This window comes from Schistocerca americana, chromosome 3 (assembly GCF_021461395.2).
Source record: "Schistocerca americana isolate TAMUIC-IGC-003095 chromosome 3, iqSchAmer2.1, whole genome shotgun sequence".
NCBI classification, from domain to species: Eukaryota; Metazoa; Arthropoda; class Insecta; order Orthoptera; family Acrididae; genus Schistocerca; species Schistocerca americana.
Window position 1 is genome coordinate 557,510,341 of NC_060121.1, and position 23,635 is coordinate 557,533,975.

Below are 23,635 nucleotides of genomic sequence, written 5' to 3' on the forward strand. Positions count from 1 at the left end.
CGAAACATCTTCTGGAATATCGTTTGTTTCGTACCCATCTTCTGTATTTTCCAAGTTGATTTTCTGAGATGTGTAGTTTTGTCCTGTCTTAAGGCATGCTTGTTCTGCAATCGGCAACGGATCAATCTCTTCCATTAGTATTTTCAGTACTAAGCTTTCCGTTGCCTTCTAGAAGTGACAAAGCAAGAAAATCAGCCAATAGCTTCTTGAACTGTTTCGACCTTTCTTGGGTATACATGGCCACAATCTTAATCTTCTCAAAAAATGGTTCAAATGGCTCTGAGCACTATGGGACTTAACTACTGTGGTCATCAGTCCCCTAGAACTTAGAACTACTTAAACCTAACTAATCTAAGGACATCACATACATCCATGCCCGAGGCAGGATTCGAACCTGCGACCGTAGCGGTCACGCGGTTCCAGACTGTGGCGCCTAGAACCGCTCGGCCACTCCGGCCGCCTTAATCTTCTCCATATTTTAGTAATTGGAGCAGTTTTTCGGCAACTGTAGTAATTAGTTCTTTGCGATGGACCAAAGTATTTAATTTGATCCAGAGTTATCCAGGCCAGGTTCTTACCCCACCAACATTTCTATAGAGCCAGTTCCAATACATCTAACGTCAAAGACATGAAAAATCCGTGTTTAATTACGTCGTCTTATGATATTTTTCTTGTCTACTTTGCTGGAAGAAATTGGTTTCCCATTTAATAAATGTCGATGAGCAATCTGACTTGCTTCAAAACTGAATAGGTATCTGATTGATAAGGTTCACTACTCAAGCATCTTAGTAGTCTCTAGATTTGCTTGTGCCCCGCTCATGTCAGTTTCCGCCATCATCTTTATCCATAGTTCCCATTAGCCTAAGCTGCGAGTAAGAGTACAAAATGTGCTGTTTGAAAACTCTTATTGCTTAAAAAATTTTCATTGTAGAGTTTAATCTTTTAGAATAGCAGCTATAGGAAATGTTGTCCCTCGCAGATAACTGATTCTGCAGCTTCTTGTAATAGCTGTCCATGTTCTGTATTTAATGGCATACACAGCGCCCTCGTAATGATCAGAGCTGGGAGGGATTACACAAATCTTTCTATGAAGAATCGAAGAAAATCACTTCCAATCAGTCTTTCAAAAACTGTACCTCCGTTTGAAACGAACTTTCGGGGGTCTTTTAGCTCGCAAGTTACGGTACGTAATTGGTGCTGTGCGTGTACACGCAGATTTTGAACAGTTCTGCTACATTCTTTCACTTGCAAAGAGTAAATCCGGGTTATAACTTCTCAGCTAGCTTCTGGCACTGAATGGAGGAGGAGGCTTGTTGTTATGAATAAAAGAGAAAAGAGCATCTTGCCGTTGCGAGAGGAGCCCTAATGTGCCTTTAAGTTAGGTTTAGCTTCCGTGTTTCAGCATATTACTGTAAAGTTTTCACGGATTTCTTACTTCCTAACCCATTCGGATTTGTCAGTGTGCTGATTATTTGGTGTGAAATGTCATAGTATTAGGTTTCCAGATTAGTGTTTTCTACATGTCCTTGTCTTCATCTCATGCGCATCAGTTTTCTTCTTTTCCCGCTTTCCCACAGTCCATGATTCACTTCCATACAACGCTGTGCTCCAAACAATTGCCTTCTGTACCTGTGTCAGTTTGCTTTTAATGTCCTCCATGTTTCGTCCGTCATGTGTTATGTTGCTTACGAGGGAAAGAAGCCATTCAGTTGTCAGTTTCGTGTTCCCCAATTTTAATGTTCAGTTTATCGCTAATGACGTTTCTTCTATTCCTCATTAGTTTCTTCCGTTGACTCTCAATCCATAGTGTGTTCCCACTACACTGTTCGTTCAATTTACCAGCTCCTACAATTCTTCTTCGCTTTCACTGAGAATAGCAATGTCATCAGATAACCTTCCATCCTAAATTATATACCACTCTAAGTCTTTTCTTTTATTTACGTTACTGTTTCTTCGATGTATAGATTGAACAGTAGGGCCGAAAGTTTACATCTCCAGATTTTACCATGTGTAATCTCAACATTTCGTTCTTTGTCTTCCACTCTTATTTTGCTCTTTTGTTTCTTGTAGATCCATGGCTATTACTCAAGTGGATATATGTATATATGTGCCACATGTCCTGCTGAAATGAAATGATCGTATGGAATTGTTTGCCGGGAGGTCCCATTCAGGTTCGGGCGCCAAGTGCAAGTCTTATTTCAGTCGGCGCCACATTGGGTGACTTGATGATGAGGACAACACAACACCCAGTCCACGAGCGGAATCTCCAACCCGGCCGGGAATCGAACCTGGACCCAGTGCACTGGACGCAAGCACGTTACCACACAGCTAAGCAGGCGGATCATCTCCTGCTAAACAACTGGATCGATTTCAACCAAAATTGGTACATATATTCTTACTGTCTAAAAAGAACCCCCGTGAGCGTAAGAACCACGTATCCCTCAGAGGGATGGGGATGGGAGTAATAAAGCACTGTAACTCACCGCGCGCAAATAACCGAAATATGATTTTCAAGTATTTGACAGTAATCCCACATACCACTGATTGTACCTTCCAAAAACATAACATTGTGCGGCACATAGTTGAGGAGATATAATGTCATATCCAATGAACTGCGTGAAAATAAAACTGCAGGGCGAAATTGGAAAGAGATACAGGTAAAATATGTGTACAACCATGTGTGAAATATTTAAAATATATGTGAGGTCTATATAACATGTGCGTATGTGGAAAAAGCCAGGGGTAAGAAGCTCCTCCTAAACTCCTGGATCGATTTCAACCAAGTTACTAACAGGAGAGAAATACTGTGGGCATAAGGAACAGCAAGCTCCTATTGGAGTCGGGGTTGTTGTGTCCGACTTCTTGGACACTGAGACGACTAGTCATAATGCAGTTAATTAGAACACTCTGAATAAGTAATACTTTATTAGGTACAACGAAACTTATCTTTGCTCCCAGGCTTTGCTGTAGCTATATGATACTGCACACGTGAACTTTGGGTTCAGAACACACTAAATGACCCACGATTACTGACTGACAAATTGATACAAGTTCAGAATGACCATACCGTGTCTTCACTACAGTCACTAGAAAAAACAAGTTCGTAGACCAGGGCCGCACAAGGTGTATGCACCGGTGCATCGCACAGTGCGGAGTGCAGAAGACGGCTGCGCTATGTTGACAACGGTGCAGACCCCCCACTCCTCGGCTTTGCGCAACAGCGCTGCCCCTCACCTCCTTAGCTTCTGTCGCTCGCGCCGCCTGTCTCGACCTGTTTCAAAGCTTTTGCCCTGTTGTCTTCGTCATTGTCAAATACTAATGTACACTAGTTGGAGAGCTTAGTTCGGTGTACCGGTACAAAAGAGATTTATATAATAACTGTAATGGTAACAATTTTAAATTTGGTTTCAACACAAATGTATCTTCCTATGTGCTCTTTATTTTATTTGCAATTATGCTACTAAGATCTGGAACAAGAGATTGGCTGACAGCAAGTCTGAGAGAATTTTTTAAATTACAATTAGAAATACTCGCACGCAATCTAGTTTTTGTACAAGACAAAACAGAAGAAAACCTTTCACGTACACAAGTGGAATCAAACAACATAGAAACAATCTTCGCTGCTTCTCTGTGTAACTTGGGAAATTCTTCCTACGGCAATTTCTTGTAGAATTGGAGCAAATCATTTGTACTGTAAAACACGTCCTTTCGGTGAACAACGCTTTGCAAATCAATTAGTTCGAAATGTAAATCTGAAGGTGCACTTTCAATATCCATCGAAAAAGGTTTCACAAAAACATCGAGAATTGGCTGCAGGTAGGTAATTTTCTGAAACAATAACGAAGCCAATGTTAATAAATGAAAGTAATGTAAGCCGTTGTTTCGAAGTACTAAAATGCGATAGATTTTAATAAACTTGTAATGTGTACTATTGGTTGTAATGTAGTGTTGCACTTGCATATGTATCGCAATCTCCTTTATTTAGCTGTATGTCATATACCGGCACATTACCTCGAATCGGTCGTTAAACGCATTTTCAAGGGATTGTAGCACCTCGACGTATTTTTCAAAGCGCACTCCTTCTCGTACATTACTGTAAAGGTAAGTGAAGTAGATATTAGTGCCAGTGGCGCTGAGAAACAGCTGGAATCGTTAGGTTTTATGTCGAATTTGTGGCCGAGTTAACTCCTCTTTTAATCTTACTACACCGTAGATTACTGGAAGAAAACACAGGGCACACCCTATTCACAAGCGAGGACATGGTACGGGCACGATGGGTGTCCGATTCCATATCCGCTCATGGGTGGGAGAGTGTTCATCCAGCTTTTACCCGGTCGCTGTACAGGACGTGATAGCGTTATCAGTTGGCCTGCCTTGACGCCTCTGAATTTTCTTCACTGGATTGTAGACACGAAGTCAACGCACAAGTTCCGACGACCCAAGAACGCATCGTTGGAGCATGTGCAATGGTATCACAGCAATCTCTTGTCACTTCGGACACACTTGCAAGAGTAACCGTAAACGCGTGTTGCGGTAGGTGGAGATCATTTCGAATACTTCGTAACATGATCGATATATTAAGAAATTATCCATGACCACAATATTTTGTGATTTGTTTTTGTTGCTGATATAATTTTGCAGCGCAGTTTTGTATGTTGACATTAAACCTATGACGCTAAGTTATTTAACATTCTTTAAACCTCAGTTCCCTCTCTCACAAATCCATTCAAGTTTTGATGAGCACCTTTCTTTCAAAACTCTGACGGAAACGAGAGCAGAACAGTTACTGCAGTTAACTGGTGAATCAACCTAACCTACTACTTCATTTTCTTTGTACAAAACAGATAAATTCTAAGTTCTAAATTTTGAAATTTCACCGAAAATGCAAAGCGGATCTTGAAGAGTATAACGCCGTTGAATTCATCTGTTTATAGCTGCGATAATATCAGCAGAAATTACCATAGCCCTATTTGAAAAAGCGAATCTTTGTAATTAGTATAACTAGGAGAAAAAGACTATATGTTATTTATGGAGGTTTTTTTTAACAATTCATTTGGGTGAAAAAATTGTTATGGTATATTAAAATGTTCGGGATACACACTGTCCAGTCACATTAATGTGACCAACTGACAAAAGCCAGAATACAAACGTTTAACATCGTGGACCGGTGCAAGAAGTGCAGCAAGAGATTCACTTAGACTCTGGAAGTTATCGGCATGGCTGTGGAGAGGAGAAGACTAGTGTTACGGCCAGCTGCGCTAGGTTTATCGGCTGACGCGCGAAGAGACAGGTCGAGGTGGCGCTACTGATTATCTATTGGATTTAAATACAGGGAGTTTGGTGGCCAGGGGAGTGCAGTAAACTCATCCCGGCGCTCTTTGAACTATGCACGCACAGTACAAGCTGAGTGACATGCTGCATTGTCCTGCTGGTAGATGCCAGCGTGCCGAGCAAAAACAATTCGCATTTAGGGGTGGGCGTGGTTTCCAAGGATAGGTGCATGCTTGTGTTGATTCATTGTGACTTCCTGAATGACGAGATCACCCAGAGAGTGCCAAGAATACATTCCCCAGACCATAACGCTCTCTCCTCCAGCCTGGATCCTTCCGACGATTGTTGTAGCGTATTTGGTTTCAGATGTTTCTGTCCAATGGAGCATAAAACTTGATACAAATGAAAAGCCACCTGTCGGCACTCACTGGATGTCAAGTTGCGGCACTAGCGTGCAAATTCCAACCTTCGTCGCCGATGAATAGCAATCAGCATCGGTGCATGAACCAAGTACCTGCTGTGGAGGCCCAGTCGCAGCAACGTACGCTGCATGGTCGTTGAGGAATCACTGTTGGTAGCCTCTTGGCGGTCAGTTGCTCAACAGTTGCTCTTCTGTTCGCCCTTACATATCTTCGTAGCCGCTATTCATCCCCGTCATCTATGGGCCGTGGTGCACCACAATTGCCTCGACGCTATTTTGGATAGCGCCATTTCGTTAAGCACGGTATAGCTTAACGACGGTGGCACGCGAACATTTTATAAACGTAGCCGAGACTGAAATGCTTCCATCCTTGGCCCGCAAGCCAATGATCATGTGCTTTTGGACGTCAGATGTATCGCTCCCTTTCCGCGTTACGGCAATGACTGCACTGTTTTCCGCTTTCCCCTAACAGGCTTTATATACCCTCCACTGCTGGTGCTGCCATCTGGTGTCTGTGAGTGGTTATTACACACTGACGTCAAACATAGGTGTCGGTCACATTAATGTGACTGGACCGTGTATTTGAAGCTTAGCTGAATCGCCCTGTATATCAGTTTAAAAATTTAACAACTAACTTTCAGAGAATAGAGTAGCATCAGTATGAAGAGTCTCGGCATTGTCGAGGTATTATTACATAAATTACAAGATGCATTTAACACAGGATACTTTTCAGTCGCTTGTGTGGGGGCGCATGATTACGCGGCTGGATTTCTGACCGGCAACGAAAGCCAGGCAAAGGCGCACTATTTTAGGCTCACAATACCTGCTATCAACAATAATTCGTAAATACTCAGGTAAAACCGAAAACCACAGAAAGCTGAGTAAGGGAAGACAGAAACGGAAACATTCTGCACTAAGGAAAAAATTAAACCAGAAAGACTGGAAATAGGCGGAAACGACAGAAAGAAAAAGCCTCTTCGTCACATTTGCACACTCACATAGCCGTAGTGCTCAGATCCCTGTTCACAGTCTTAGTACGAAGTGAAAAACTGATTATGGGAGTGCACAATTCGGTTTTATGTTGTGCATCTTTGTTAAAGTTTCGAAAGTTTCTTACTGTTATACTGCAGTTCTTAAATTAATTGCATGACTCATGTTATTCAGAAATTTTTCGACTAGTGCAATTTCTTGGGTGTTATGCTAAAGCGATGCAGCAAGTACTGCTGTAAACAAATTATTACTGTATTAAAACATTCATATATTTTATTGTTATTATAATTATTAAAATCATAGACACCTGTGCCACGCTAAAAGTATGAATGACCGCAAGTAATATTTGCAGAGTGGGGGCAGGAGGGTGGAGGCAGCAACAAACTGTACAGCCGCGCCCAAAAATATAAAAATAACGAACCCTCGACTCCATGCTATGTCTCAGTGGCCACGCGAGGCTAGTGCCTGAGAGGGCATAAACTTCATTCGGCCGTGCAAGATTGTACAAGTACATCATATACCTTCAGTCAAGGAATGCAGTGACGTCTGGAGCACCACGCACTGTCAGATGGCTACCATTACTGCGGCTTCCATTGATGTGGCAGCAGAGAGAGGCGTGCAGACACCCGTGCACCCAAGGACAACTGTGGACGCACGAGTGGTTTAGTGTACAGCGTCATGATGGACGTATCTGTTTGTGGAAGCTCCGAGTAGAATAAACGTGTTAGATTGAATTCGTCTTCGTCGTATAGACCCAGCAACCACACGTGATGGCATGTGATGCCATTAGGTGCACAACACGATCACCTCTGATTTGCACAGCCCATAATTCGAACAGTAAGCATTACGTATCTGGTTGGTTAACACCGGTGGCTGTGCCCTTCGAGGTCTCCGTGATGTGTTTCAACACGATAACGCAGGACCATATGTTTCTCTGTGCTGTTGTGACTTAGTTCGATTCATAGGGTTGTCCTTGGCTGGATGCTCTCCAGAAAATCCATTGAAAACAAATGGTCATGGGATGACGAGAGACTGACACACCACCCCTCGCCACCCACTACGATTATGAACCCTGCTACAAAGTTGAAGCAGCACAGAATGACGTACCCACATCCGTGATCCAAGCTCAGGTAGAATCAGTGTTCTTGTTACTAGCAGAGGTAGTAGATGTCAGTACTAAACTTCGCGCGCTCTGTATCTCTAAGTTACCTACAAATGTAATCCTGTATACGCACAAAATGCAAAATTTCGTTTTTGCTGTCCTTCCCAGTGTTGCAATTTTAGTAGCCAGCTGTTTTGAAGTACTTCCATGGTCCACTTTACACGGATCTGAATCCAGACGACAGGAGTAGGTGTCGCAGTGGTGATACTGGAAACAAATTCGGGAGAACGGCTGACCAAATCACGGCCCATCCAGATTTAGGTTTCTCATGGCTGCTCTAAATGTCTTAAGGCAAATAGATAATTCATTTTCCTCTGAAAAGGACACGGCCGATTTCCTTCCCCAAACCGAGCTTGAGATCCTTTCTAATGATCTCGTCGTCGACGGAACGTTAACCCCCAAGCTCCCTTGTTTGTCCAACTGAGTATTTAAGAGGCAGCCTCGAACATCGTGTTCGTTTCATCTGTCATGACTGAGAAACGCATTGCTCGTACTGTGATTCGAGATGCTTCTTAAAGGCTCTCAAAATTGTTTTAAATCACCGTGTCAAGGCAGACGGGATGAATATATCAGTTGTATCATTCAGTTTGATCGGTTTCATGTAAATAGTAAATTTTAGTCATTATGGAGAGAACTGAGCTCTTGTCTTCCTTGCAGCTGCTGTTGGACCTCTGGCTTGCGAGGATGGCGAGTTCCTATGCTCAACCCCTCGCTGTGTGAGTATCGAGTTTCGCTGCGACGGAGACGACGATTGCGGAGACTGGAGCGATGAAGACGACTGCCCGGAGATGGGGACCAGCTGCAGCCCTGGAGAATTTAGGTCAGCACAAGTTAACAGTCTGTTCCTGCCCCCAGCTACGCTTATCGTTATCAAAATGAACGACGCTATTAAGTCGCAACAACAATAATTTTACCTTAGATCTCTTCCATCGGTCCGTGTTTGCATTCAAAACCAACAATAGCGGAATTGTGGGTCCGCCTCGATGCAAAACACTTTTATTATTTATTTATTTAATTATTCCCCAAACTAGTTTTAGCGACAAATATCGCCACCATCAGTGGGTTCTTTAATTCTGAAACAGAAATAGCATAGTTATGAAACGTTGTAAAACGTTATTACATATGTACTGTTTGTTTTTTAAATATTGTTTTCTATGAATACTTTCATAATACCTTATTTACTCTACGTCACAGCATGGTTTTAAGATTGCTGTCGCTGTTTGCGGCATATTTTCTGTGTTTTCTGTTGCCGTATTTCTCGACGTACATCATGTCATCTGCAACTGTCTCAGCAGCTATTAGTAAAGAAATACAAAAACGCGAACGTAGTATGTCAGCATTATACAATTGGGATTGCGGTAATGTTGTGGCTACAGTTTTGCTGTATACGTCGTGTACTCACGTTCGTTGGACAGCTTGCAGCTACTTTCAGACACAGAAAAACATAACTTTCGCACTTCGTCCGTAATCCAGAACATTACTTCATCTTGCTGTTTGCGTGCGTCCCGAGAAATGTATCTCACCTTGAGATAAGGCTATGGAAATTGTATCAGGAGTTCTGACGATTTCTGTTCCTTATTTAAGTGTCTGTGTGTGCTGGGGGAGATTTTCTGTTGCGTGTGTGTGTTTTCTCTTCTGTGTCCTGTGTCAGTCGTCTCAGAGCAGTAAAGAGTGTGTTGTTGCAAAGTGTTGTATTTTCATATATTACGTTTTTCCCTTCCACTGTAGCCTTTTGTATGTAATAATTTTGTTCTATTGTTATTTGTCAGTATAAATTGTTGCTGTGTTTCAGAATGCGTGGATCACTTTCGATATTGTGGGGGTTATGGTTTTTGTTCATTAGGTATTCTGCGAAAGTGGAATATGTACTGTCACTCTTTAGAGCTCTCATGTGCTCTGTGTACCTTGTTCGGTAATTTCTGTTTTTTTGTCCTTTGTTCAGAAATTAAAAAAACTCATGAACGAAAATAGCTCTGAACCTGAGACACACTTACACACCATACATTCCATGAACGCTTGATTAATTTTTCTGACATAACACTCAAAAAGCAAGAACAGCAGCTACTTGACAGAGACGATTTGAACACCCACGTAAGACCATAGAAAATCTTATTACTCAGATTGATTACATCATAGGCCAACACAAAAAATATGCCGCAGGCAGCGACAACAATCTTGAAACTAGTAGTGCACTAGAATAGTAGTGTCGCCATAGGTGAATCAGCTAAAACCTCCTGTGGTAGGTCTACCCGACAGTACCACATGGCACCACGCCAGACGGTCATTCAGTCTCACGGTGTGTTAGGATCTCTACATTTTCATGTACATCTATACTCAGCGAACCAGTGTGAAGTGCGTGGCAGAGGGTACGTCCCATTTTACCACTTGTTACGGCGTTTTCCTGACCCATTCACATATGGAGCGCGTTTGAAGAATGTCTATTTAAATGCCTCTGTATGTGCTGTAATTAATTTCGTTTTCTCCTCACTATCCCTATGGGAGCGATATGTAGAGGTTTGTAGTATATTGCTAGAGTCTTCGTTTACGGCCAGGTCTTGAAACTTTGTAAGTAGGCTTCCTCGGTATAGTTTACGTCTATCTTAAAGATTCTGCTAGTTCAGTTTCTTCAGCATCACTGTGACACTCTCCCACCGATCAAACAAACCTGTGACCATTCGTGCTGCGATTCTCTGTATACGTCCAATATCCCCAGTTGGTCTTACTTGGGACGGATACTTCAAAGTTGAGCAATGTTTTAGGATGAGTTGCACGAGCAATCGTCTTTGTAGACTACCTGCATTTCCCTGGTATTCTTCTACCAATAAGCCGAAGTGTGCCACCAGCGTCTGAACGTATGTGATCGTTCGATTTCAACTCCTACGAATTTGTATGAGTTGACCTATTCCAGCTATGATTCATTGATATAATAGCCACAGGAAAAAAGTCTGCTCATATGCAGATATCCGCAGTAATTGTTACCTGCGAATAAAAGCGTGCCCTGTTACGGATGTCGGCGAGTTATCTGCCAATATCTGCAATAATAATTGCTTTGTATTTAAAAAGTAAAGTACAATATCAATCTTATTATATACTTCTCGTCAAATTGTGTTATCCGCACTCAATGTATGAGGCTATTTTAATCGGCATTGTAGACTGGCTACCTAAGAAGTGCGAGTTGCCAAGTTTCTGCTACCTTGCGTTAACGTTTTGAAGTGACTTGAGTGACCACGAATACGTCAGAAAAAGCGTTAGTGACGACGTTTTGCCCAGCCGGTGTGGCCGAGCGGTTCTAGGCGCTTCAATCTGCAACCGCGCGACCGCTACGGTCGCAGGTTCGAATCCTGCCTCGGGCATGGATGTGTGTGATGTCCTTAGGTTAGTTAGGTTTAAGTAGTTATAAGTTCTAGGGGACTGATGACCTCAAATGTTAAGTCCCATAGCGCTCAGCGCCATTTGAACCGTTTGACGGCGTTTTCATAAAATGCAGGCCATGGACTATATTTCATGTAAAGTCAGAGAAGGTGCTTTCACATTATTGCGAGAAAGCGATTTGGAAAAAACTTGCTAATGTATTTGACGGCAATGAGATACAGTGGCTCGTTTTGCGTATAAAATAGTGTATTCTTACGCTGGACACAAAACAAGGACTATTTGTTAAAACATGCCTGTGAGACTGACAAAGTGTTATAATTACTTTTTTAATTACTAAGAGAAACATATAGGTTCTTGAAGTCTGCCGAATTTGAAAATAGCTGTCAAAAAAATTGATCAATCTTGTCAGAAAATGTGTGTGGAAATGGATTTCTCGAGACGGCGTAGTGCCTTATTGACGTGGGGGCCAAGTAAGATTCAGTGAATGTCAATGCCAATGTCGTATCGAACTACCATTTCGGGAAATTTAAAGGAAACCGCTGACCATCTGCATGAAACTGTTTCTACGGAAGTGAAAAATATTTTCAGAAAAATATCAGGGGTAATAGCAGTCGATATATGGTGTGTTTCATATCGTAAAATGAACTACATGGCAGTGATTTTACATTAGCAATGAAGAATCGAAAGTACTTACTGTGCACCAGAGATTTCAAGCGTGAGATTAAAGGAAATAAAAAAGCTGGTGAAAATATTACACATGAACTTTGAGAGATATTAAGGTCGTTCGAGTTATTCAGCACTACGAAGAGCGTTATGTTTGTTGCCGACACAGGCCCAAACATTGTAACAGCAGTTCGTCAATATACGAGTATGAGGCTCTCCTCCTCACCGCATATCCTCAATATTGTGCTAGAGTACAAGACTCTAGGAGGTATCAATGATAAGAAGAAAAGATACACAGTAGTTAACAAGTTCTTGTCGAGCTGTATACAGGGTGGTCTGAAATCCCCGTTACAAACTTCTAGGACATGTAGAGTGTAGTGAGTACAGAAAATTTTGGATAGGAACCATATCCGGAATCGTATCGTTTCCGTTCTATGAGAGTTTCAATTTAGATGTGTACCTCGTCAACGTCTGCTTAGGGCAAGAGAAACGTCTCAGAGTTCCCTGTCCTGGTACGCAACAGGGTAGACACGATGACGTGTACTACGTCACACGATCCCCAGATGTCACTTATTGTCCGCTTTGCTGTGAGATCGAGTCAATACCAGTGCACCACCTATAGAGGAAACATGATGCAGTACCCGTTTGCGGAATACACAGACATGCGAAGTTGGAGATAACGGAAGAGCTGCTAGTCGGCTGTACCACGAACGTTTTCCACGGTCGCCGGATTTAGCCCCTATGGACTACTTCCCGTGGGGTCGTATGAAGAGGCTAATTTATGAGACACCTCTAGAGACAGAGGAAGATCTGCTGGCACGAGTTCTGGCCGCTGCACAAGACAATGAAGAGACACCAGGTGGGATGGAGAGAGTGTACCAGAACATGCTTCGCAGGTACAATCTGTATAACAACGTTGGTGGTCGCCACATCGAGCCGCTGTTGTAATGCATCGGTACGTTGCGGCTGGTGCCGTAGGTGCTGGGTCCTCCTTGTTGCCGACTAATGTAAACCATAAGGTGTAAGTTGTAATGCAAATGCGTACGTAATAACGGAACGAGTCAGTATTCTTTTCAAATAGATTGCAAAAATTGTACTGGGTCACGCCTAAGTACATTCCTCACGTAGGTGTGGATGAGATAATCATCTGCATTGAAACTGTCGTAGAATGGAAACGATACGTTTCCGGACATGGGTTCCTATTCAAAATGTTATGTACTCACTACGCTCTACATGTCCTAGAAGTTTGTAACGAGAATTTCCGACCACCCTGTATATAAGACCTGGTCTTTAGAACTGCCTGCAGAAGTCGTTGATAGGAGATGAGGGCGCACAAGAAGACAGTAAGTTAGACATGCTCAAGTTAATTACCTTACAGTTAGTATTTTTATAATTCCCAACAAGAATATTTCACTTCAAAATTAAATTTGTGAAATATTATGAATCTAAATAATGACCACTGTCAATTACGTACCTACGCCTAACCGCAAACGTGTTGTCCTTTCTATCATAGATAAATACGAGATTAATAAAAAGATGATGATGATTGGTTTGTGCGGCGCTCAACTGCTCGGTTATCAGCGCCCGTACAAATTCCCAACCTTTTCTCAGTCCAATTACGCCACTTTCATGAATGATGATGAAATGATGAGAACAATACAAACACCCATTCATCACGAGGCAGGTGAAACTCCCTGACCCCGCCGGGAAGCGAACCCGGAAAAGCTTAGAGGAAGGTAAATTTGCAACCATGTTACCTAATGAGTACAAAATTGGTAAGTAGACAGTTAAAAATAAAAGATGAGAATCATGAACTTTATACTTAATCTTGGTACTATTGATGGATCGACAAGTCGTAAAAGTATGAAGCTCGCCACGAGCTCGGATCTAGATGCTGTTGTTTACAAGTGGTTCATACACGAAAGGTCACAGGGAGAACCTATCTCTGGTCACATTCTATGTGAAAAAGCAATTCATTTTAATGAAAATCTTGGAGGACTCAAATTTTAAGGCAAGGACGTCCTGGTTAAACTGCTTTAAGTGACGACGTGAGCTTCAAATGCAAGAAGAAATCTGTCTGCCAATTCTTCAGCAGCTGATTCTTTCAAAATCAGACTAAGGGCTGTATTGAGAGAAGAAGATTATGGTCATGAAAACGTTTATAGTGCTAACGATTGCCCCAACTGAAAAAGTTTGACAAGAAAACTTCTTGCTTCTCGTCGTGAATTAGCAGCACCTGGTCCTAAAATAAACAAAGGTTGTACTACTGCTTTAGCTTGCGCTAATGATACTGTTATCGATCGGTAGCCTATGCTCAGCATTAGTAAAAGTGAGAAAACCGCGTTGTTTCAAAAACTTTAATATACGTGCAATGTCAGTTGTTTACACCTCACGAAAGAGCGCCTAGATTGACTGAACAATTTTCACGGTATTGTTTATGGACGGTTTTGTACTCTCTGTAAAAGTTCAACAGTTATGAATGGCAAAGGGAGAAAACATTAAGCCTCCTTGACACAGCACCACCTTGAAAAGGACGAGTTCATAAATGTGGTGTTTTTTCCACCTAAGGTAACCTCCATGCTACAGCCCATGGATCAAGGCATTATAAGACTTTCAAACTTTGGCAATTCCGAAATAAGTTTTACTCGTCTGTTATGTAACTGAGGTATCTGTGCATAGGTGCCGGATGCTACAGTTCACGGTGGTTCAGTGGTACCGGCACGGTAGCTCAGCGTATTCGGTCAGAGGGCTGTTTTCCCTGTGTAGTAAAATCACTGGGTAAAGGAATGAACGATCAACTTGAGCGGAAGCCATGTGACGTCTGCCCACACCAATCTCAGTGAACAACACCGAACAAAACGATGAGGAAAAAGAAAAGGGTAATCAGCGTTCGAACATCGTAAGACGAACGTATATGAGGCGACGGTTCGACTCCCACTCAAACCTTAATTTTTGTAGTACAAATATAAATTCTCCGATCTTAAAAATATTTACACCTACACTATTTGTTCTTGCTGCATTAGAAACGTCTCACCGCTACGCAAGTTAACTGGTAAATGGGGCCAGCCTCCGTGTCTGTAGCTCGAAGCGTAGAGGTGCAAAGTAGTTCCGGGTACCTTGCCAGGTTGCATGTATAAGGGATATCCCAAACGATTGGCATACATTTTCAGGAAAACTATTACAGGAAAACTATTAACTTGTCGGTATTTATAAATATGTTTGTTCTAATAATTAAATTTAATTAAAAGTAGGAAGTGGCCAAATAACATGAAAATCACTAAAACTTCATGCAAATAGACGTGGTTTTTTAAAAATTATGTTATCTCTCAAATGTGGTATAAATTAAATAAAATGACCAGTTATGAAAAAATATTGATTAAAGATAAGTCGGTGCGAGAGTCGAATTGTCACTTCATGCACATTCGTCTTAGGAGGCTCGATCGCTTACCACTTGACCACCATGCAGCCCCTACCCACAGATACACCAGTTACATAATAGACGCCTAAAACATCTCTTGCGATTTTCTCGGAATTGTCAGAATATTGCACCTTACTGCTTGCCCATCATGTTGTTTTAATGGCCTACTAAAGGTGTACAAAGTTTGAAGTAAATTTATAGCTGCTCCTAAGCGGGTAGGCTTGCTTAGACAGACGAAAATTAAGAACTGTTTTAAACATTAATTCTATGCATATGTACTGTACATATAAAATGAATATGCATTATAGATTTTTGTTTACTAAGCTGTAATACATACATTCTCATTACACGTACCTTTATAATAATAAAAGAGATCACGTTATTATAAATACATGTAATTTTTTCTGGAAATTTGAGAAATATAAGTATACAGATCGAGTATCCGAGTAAACAGAATTTCCTAACCCCATGTCCCCAAACTATTTCGGATAATCGACGCTCTATTGTAATATTATTCTAGAGCAGGCTGATCCTAGAGCACTGTTTTCTGTGAACACTCAAGTGGGCAGGCAGACTGCGGAGCATTGCCGCTTGCTGTGAGCAATCAGAAGTACAGACTGCATCAAAAAGAATCATTCAGTTTTAAAAAATTATATCTATTATATTATTTGAGATATGTGGGTGGACAATGTACTGTTGGAAAGAGCAAAGTCTCAAGTTTTACATGGTTCCCGCTAGGTAGCAGTATCTGGAAGTGCGGGAATTTTTAAATCAAAGGATTACTGAACAATGGACGGGTCGCATTGGACCCAATGATTCAGACTTACATTACTGGCCTCCAAAGTGACCGGACATTACTGCGTGTGTTTATTTCTTGTGGGGTTTATAAAAAAACTCTGTTTATGTGCCTCCGTTACCAAAAACAATCGATGAACTGAGACATCGTGCAACAGCAGTTGTGGAAGCTGTAACTCAAGACATGCTCGCTGCGGTGTGGGACCAATTTGAATACCGCATTGACATATGCCGTGCATCTCAAGGGGGCATACTGAATACCTATGAAAAGGTACGAAAAAAAAACTTTTCGAGTTTCCCGTTAATCAAAAAACAAAGTTCATTGTACATGTTTATTAGTTTCAGAAACATAGAGGTGTCAAATCGGATGAGTCTTTTTGATGCACCCTGTGTAGTGGAGCCTTGCGATCTGTCCGTCACGCCACACGTGATCGCCGACCTCATATTCGTAGCGCCCCACGAGTTGTCCGAGCCTCTGCTGTGGCCACTCCGGAGATTCCTGTTCTCCTGCTCCGTGACACACACTCCTCGTTACTTGCTCTCCGCATCAATAGGGGACCGCGCCGTCTCGATAAATCCATTCCCACAAACAGCTTGCAAAGCTTCGTGCAAGACCCAAGCTATAATTAGTATGTACAACTTTAATGGATAACGCGACTGATTTATGGCCCTAGCTGTGGATCCTAAAGTGGAATATTACTAAGAAATATTTTTTATATGAACGGAAGGTATTAACAGAAACAATCTTTGCATTAACTCAGTAATTTATTCATTTAAAAATGCAATGAATCCGATCGGATAATGAACGAATATGAAATGTTTGAGAAACACTTTATGTGAACTCTAACTAATGGATTTAGTGGTTTTCAGCTTTACTTGAATCAGCAAGAAGCACGCGCCTCTGACGCAACCTACGCTCCAAAAATTATTCTCGAATTTTTAACCCGAACAGAAAAGCTACTGTTGTCATGATAGTTGGACTGAGAAACTCAAACATCCATCAGAGCGTTGTTGGACCTGAGGCAGGTGATCGCAGCTGAAGTATCCACATACTTAGGAATGATCAAAGGCATTTTTAAAAGATTAACTTTATTGAAAAGATGTAACTCGGTTATAATGCCCTTTGATAAATACCCACACAAAAATGTCCCCCCTATGACGTTGTCTGTGATGTGCCTACAAGACGAACACTAGTTTCGTAGCAGGCGGCGATGTGACGGCTGAAGTGCTCCGTTGCTGACCGGGTCTGCCGGCGTGGAGCGCTGAGGCGAAACTGTTGATACTGGCAACTTATAGTGCTGCAACTGAACTGCTGATGCGGCTGGACGGAACTGCTGGTACTCTCGATTCGCGGTCTAGGATGTAACTGACTTAGCACAGTCCGGCGGTGGCCTAAATAGTCGGGCGTGGATGGATATCCGCTTGGTGCTGCTAGGGCACATGACCTGGCATATCAAAATACTGCCCTGCGTACAGCACTTTCGTCTGCGACAGCCACGCTGACTGTCGGCGAAGTTGGCGCCCTCAGGCGCTGTAGAGACCTCGTGTGACTCCGTGGTATACAAGGAAATACACTACTGGCCATTAAAATTGCTACACCACAAAGATGACGTGCTACAGCGCCAAATTTTACCGACAGGAAGAAGATGCTGTGATATGCAAATGACTAGCTTTTCAGAGCATTCACATAGGGTTGGCGCCGGTGGCGACACCTACAACGTGCTGACATGAGGAAAGTTTCCAACCGATTTCTCATACACAAACAGCAGTTGACTGGCGTTGCCTGGTGAAACGTTGTTGCGATGCCTCTTGTAAGGAGAAGAAATGCGTACCATCACGTTTCCGACTTTGATAAAGGTCGTATTGTAGCCTATCGCGATTGCGGTTTATCGTATCGTGACATTGCTGCTCGCGTTGGTCGAGAAGCAATGGCAGTCAGGAGAATATGGAATCGGTGGGTTCAGGAGGGTAATACGGAACGCCGTGCTGGATCCCAACGGCCTCGTATCACTAGCAGTCGAGACGACAGGCATTTTATCCGCATGGCTGTAACGGATCGTGAAGCCACGTCTCGAACCCTGAGTCAACAGATGGGGACGTTTGCAAGACAACAACCATCTGCACGAACAGTTCGACGACGTTTGCAGCAGAATGGACTATCAGTTCGGAGACCATGGCTGCGATTACCCTTGACGCTGCATCACAGACAGGAGCGCCGGCAGAGTGGCCGAGTGGTTCTAAGCGCTTCAGTCTGGAGCCGCGCGACCGCTATGGTCGCAGGTTCGAATCCTGCCTCGGGCATGGATGTGTGTGATGTCCTTAGGTTAGTTAGGTTTAAGTAAGTTCTAGGGGACTGATGACCTCAGATGTTAATTCCCATAGTGCTCAGAGCCATTTGAACCATTTGAACAGACAAGAGCACCTGCGATGGTGTACTCAACGTCGAACCTGTGTGCACGAATGGCAAAACATCATTTTTTTCGGATGAGTCCAGGTTGTGTTTACAGCAATGATGGTCGCATCCGTGTTTGGCGACATCGCAGTGAACGCACATTGGAAGCGTGTATTCGTCATCGCCATACTGGCGTATCACCCGGCGTGATGGTGTAGGGTGCCACTGGTTACGCGTCTCGGTCACCTGTTGTTCACATTGATGGCACTTTGAACAGTGGACGTTACATTTCAGATATGTTACGACCCATGGCTCTACCCTTCATTCGATCGCTGCGAAACCCTACATTTCAGCAGGATAATGCAAGACCGCATGTTGTAGGTCCTGTACGCGCCTTTATGGATACAGAAAATGTTCGACTGCTGCCCTGGCCAGCACATTCTCCAGATCTCTCACCAATTGAAAACGTCTGGTCAATGGTGGCCGAGCAACTGGCTCGTCACAATACGCCAGTCACTACTCTTGATGAACTGTGGTATCGTGTTGAAGCTGCATGGGCAGCTGTACCTGTACACGCCATCCAAGCTCTGTTTGACTCAATGCCCAGGCGTACCAAGGCCGTTACTACTGCCAGAAGCTGTTGTTCTGGCTACTGATTTCTCAGGATCTATGCACCCGAATTGCGTGAAAATGTAATCACATGTCATTTCTAGTATAGTATATTTGTCCAATGAATAGCCGTTTATCATCTGTATTTCTTCTTGGTGCAGCAATTTTAATGGCCAGTAGTGTATCTCAGTTTTGATGAGAGCTGTTCACGCACGTCCACCTGGCGGGGCGGCTGCCCGCACGGCCTGTCTGGTGCATGGAGGACTCTTATCATCAGGTGAATACAACAGCAATGACTTGACCAAGTGCGGAGCAAGAAAATGCCCTGTCGCCCTAGTTATGCCCATCGTAATTATACATCAACAGTTGTTTAAATGTTCAAATGTGTGTGAATTCCTAAGGGACCAATCTGCTGAGGTCATCGGTCCCTAGACTTACACACTGCTTAAATTAACTTAGACTAACTTATGCTAAGAACAACACACACACTCATGCCCGAAGGAGGACTCGAAACTCCGGCGGAAGGGGCCGCGCAATCCGTGACAGAGCGCCTCAAACGTGCGGCCACTCCGCGCGGCTGTTCATCAACAGATCTGCAGAATACCGCCGTCATGCTAACGGCTCTGCGGTAGAGAACGTCGGTCGCTGCTCGTCTGCTAAAATAGGCACACCTCCACGTCTTTCAGGCAACTCTCTAGATGTGCACAAGATGTGCATACCTCTATGCTTCCAAACGAACTCTTCTGGTGTTCAAAAGATATGTACGCTTCCCTGTCTCCAAATGAACTCTGATTTTTTTTCTGAATCTTACACCCTGCTGTTTCTTCCCCCTAAAAAGGACATGGCCACAAATAGCAGCTTATGCATACTCGGCCAATCAATATCACAGTTTCTTTAAGCGTAGAAAATCCCGCCAAGACAACGCATCGCAATAAGAACCCCAAACACATTACAATACCCCCTTCTATTTCCGAAAAGCAGCGGATTCGGCTCCATCTACCTGACGGTACTAGCATTTGTATCAATCGTGCGTTTTTGCACCCAGAAACTAGCCTTGCATCAGAGGTCCTCTGAAAGTAGGTAGTTGCTCATGAGGCTACGTCATCATTTTCTTCAAGCCGCGTTTCTCTCGAAAGGCACAAGATGGTTATCTCCGGAGAGCACTCTGCAGAACACGAGAAAGTGCCAGCCTCCTGCTGATGGTCACTTGCCCGGCCTCAGTTCGGCCACTGGGCAGGGCTCGATTGTAAAACGTACAGTGTACCTCGCAGCCGTCCCTCGGCTGACGGCAGGGCGGACCCATTTTTTCGTTGCATTCTCTGCCTTGCCTGTTCCAAATCCAGCGTGCTACGCGTTTCCAAGAACACACAGAAAGAGTAGAGAAACGAGAAAGTCCTGCACCATGTTAAATTTAAAGATAAGAAGCTAGAAATTCAACAAGTACAATCACTGTGATTCGATTTACTTTAATATGGAAATTGTTATTGTAATCCACACCGCTATTACCCTCTAATTACTGAATCATCCTCATATCAAATGAAGAATGTATGCAAAATGGCAGCCTCGCAGGATTAGCCGAGCGCTCTGGGGCGCTGCAGTCATGGACTGTGCGGCTAATCCTGGCGGAGGTTCGAGTCCTCCCTCGGGCATGGGTATGTGTGTTTGTCCTTAAGATAATTTAGGTTAAATAGTGTGTAAGCTTAGGGACTGATGACCTTAGCAGTTAAGTCCCATAAGATTTCATACACATTTGAACATTTTTGCAAAATGACTTGTCGTGTCTCAAACTTCGAAAGATAAAATGTTTTTGCTGACAAGATTGACGAGTGTTTAGTCATGACTAACTTCAAATACCTGCGGGTGCAGATAAGGAACTTGCAGAGGCGGATAAGAGTCTTGCGGATGCGGGCCTCTGCTCATTGGATACTACGTTTTCTTTCGTTTTGCGAAGTGCACAGTTTTACATTCATGATCATCCAAAGCAAGTTGCCAATCTTTGGACCACTTTGAAACCTTGTCAGGATCTGGCTGGACATTTTTGCAGCTTCTTTCAGACAGTACTCCATTACAGATAACTGCATCATCTACGAAAACTCTGAGGTCGCTATTAACACTGGCTGCAAGGTCATTAATATACAACATGAGCAGCAAGGGACCCAACACACTGCACTGGGGCGCATACTAAATTATTTCGTGTGGTGCAATCTAACGATACATTTGTCAAGTAGTGAACCAGCAGGCAAGAGTACTCACCATTATGGCGGCTTTTTTCAGGAGTGCCGGTATGGAGAAGGCAGCAAAAGCTGTTGAAGGAACGAGAATATAGGTATACAGTCCTAATGTTGACGCGGTGGAAGATTTTGCTCCTCCTCGGTTAACGCCATGAGACTAAACTGTAAGTCAAATCATAGAATAATATAAAACGACTACAGACGGTGGTCCACCCAATGAAACCAAGCCAACTTTTTTTTTTTTTTTTTTTTTTTTTTTTTTTTTTTTTTTTTTTTTTTTTTTTTTTTTTTTTGTTGGAATTCAATGCTGCAAGTATCTAAATCTAAATGCACATGCCCATTTATGACATGGTTTCCGCCAAAATTATAATCGGACGACAGAAGGAAACAGAAGGCACAAAAAATTGATATACTCTCCTCATCACCGGTGAAGAATGTTTTAGAACAGAAACAGAAGGGTAAGGATGAGAAGGAAAACCGCAGGGAAGGGAGAAAAAGAAAACAGGATCTTCTGTAACCGAAAAGAAACCTTGTCCTGCAAGAAGAACATCGCTCATAACTCCCGATGCAGGTCGCAAAGTACTTATTTTGAATCTCACAAGCAGACTGGAGGTGTCGTCAGATCTGATATCATCCGTTTTAAGTACGCGAGTGGCTACCTACGGAAGGCTAGATAGTGGCGGGGGTCAAGCTAATATTTTTCGGGTCTTCGTGATTTGTGATAGTACAAAACGAACTAGATGTCAGGATGAGGAGGTAGATATAGTGTTAATAAGCAAATAAGAGTCTGGGTTGCGTTTCGGTCTGTTTTTAATGCTTTTCGCGTGTTTACATGAACATGCCAAAGAGCACAGCCACCGATTTATAACTACAGAGTCCTAAGACAAATTTAACATAAGCGTAAAAAACAGACGAGGTTTGTAACCACACGCGATTGTTAGATGCTGCAATCAATTACTGGAACAGCCATACCAGCCTAGCACTCTTCGTATTAGGAATAGGGTATACTTAGTAATATGTGGTACTTCAGGCTATGAATCATGAAACAAGCCAGTTACTAGTTCTTTAATCGAAGCCTTAGGTTCAGTTACACATTACAGTGTGTGTGGCAACCAGATAGGCAGATGTAGGAAAGATTCCAATATCCATAGTCCTGAGGTATCTAAAGGCAAGTTTTTCAAGTCCTTTTTAGTGTACAAGCTTAACTGAGTGTGATACTTCGCATTCAAATAGTTCCTGCGGTCAGACGGTAAACATCCGAGGCGCTAGAAGTACATTGCTGCTTGTCACTCAGCCTCGCTTGCCGACTGGTAGCTTCTACACACATCAAAAAAAGTTTTGGATCACCTCGGTTCCGAGAGTTCTGGACGCTGTACAGAAAATTGGAACAGAGATCAATATAAGCATCAGTTCCGCCCTTTTTATTGCTCATGAAAACCACACATTGCAAGTTGTACCACCATATAGCGAGACCTTCAGAGTGGTGGTCTAGATTGCTGTACACACCGGTACCTCTAATACCCAGTAGTACGTTCTCTTGCATGCCTGTATTCGTTATGCCATACTATCCACAAGTTCATCAAGGCACTGTTGGTCCAGATTGTCCCACTCCTCAACGGCGATTCGGCGTTGATCCCTCAGAGTGGGTCACGTCGTCCGTATAACAGCCCTTTTCAATCTATCCCAGGCATGTTCAATAGGGTTCATTCCTGGAGAACATGCTGGCGACTCTAGTCGAGCGATGTCGTTATCCTGAATGAAGTCATTCCCAAGATCTGCACATTGGGGGCGCGAGTTGTTGTCCACGAAGACGAATGCCTTACCAATATGCTGCCCATATGGTTGCACTATTGGATGACATTCACGTATCGTACAGCCGTTACGGCACCTTCCATGACCACTAGCGGCGTACGTCGACCCCACATAATGCCGCCCAAAACAGCAGGGAACCTCCACCTTGCTGCACTCGCTAGCGTGTCTAAGGCGGTCAGCCTGACCGGGTTGCCTCCAAACACGTCTCGGACGATTGTCTGGTTGAAAACATATGCGACACTCGTGATGCCAATCCTGAGCGGTCCATTCGGCATGTTGTTGGTCCCATCTGTACCGCGCTGCATTGTGTCGTGGTTGCAAAGGAGGACCTCGCCATGGACGTCGGGAGAGAAGTTCCCCATCAAGCGGCCTATTGCGCACAGTTTGAGTCGTAACACGACGTCCTGTGCTGCACGAAAAGTATTATTCAACATGTTGGAGCTTCTGACAGGATTCCTCCGAGCCATAATCCATAGGTAGCGGTCATCCACTGCAGTAG

At 43.2% G+C, this 23,635-nt stretch overlaps 1 protein-coding gene across 1 annotated transcript in view; it reads left to right on the forward strand.

The window, feature by feature from the left end:
- The window catches only part of LOC124606219 (low-density lipoprotein receptor-related protein 4), a 633,935-nt gene that overhangs the window by 359,625 nt on the left and 250,675 nt on the right, over positions 1-23,635 (forward strand). The window contains exon 6 of the mRNA XM_047138193.1: positions 8,502-8,664. Within this exon, the coding sequence (XP_046994149.1) occupies positions 8,502-8,664 (163 nt within the window). The remainder of the gene's footprint in view (positions 1-8,501; positions 8,665-23,635) is intronic.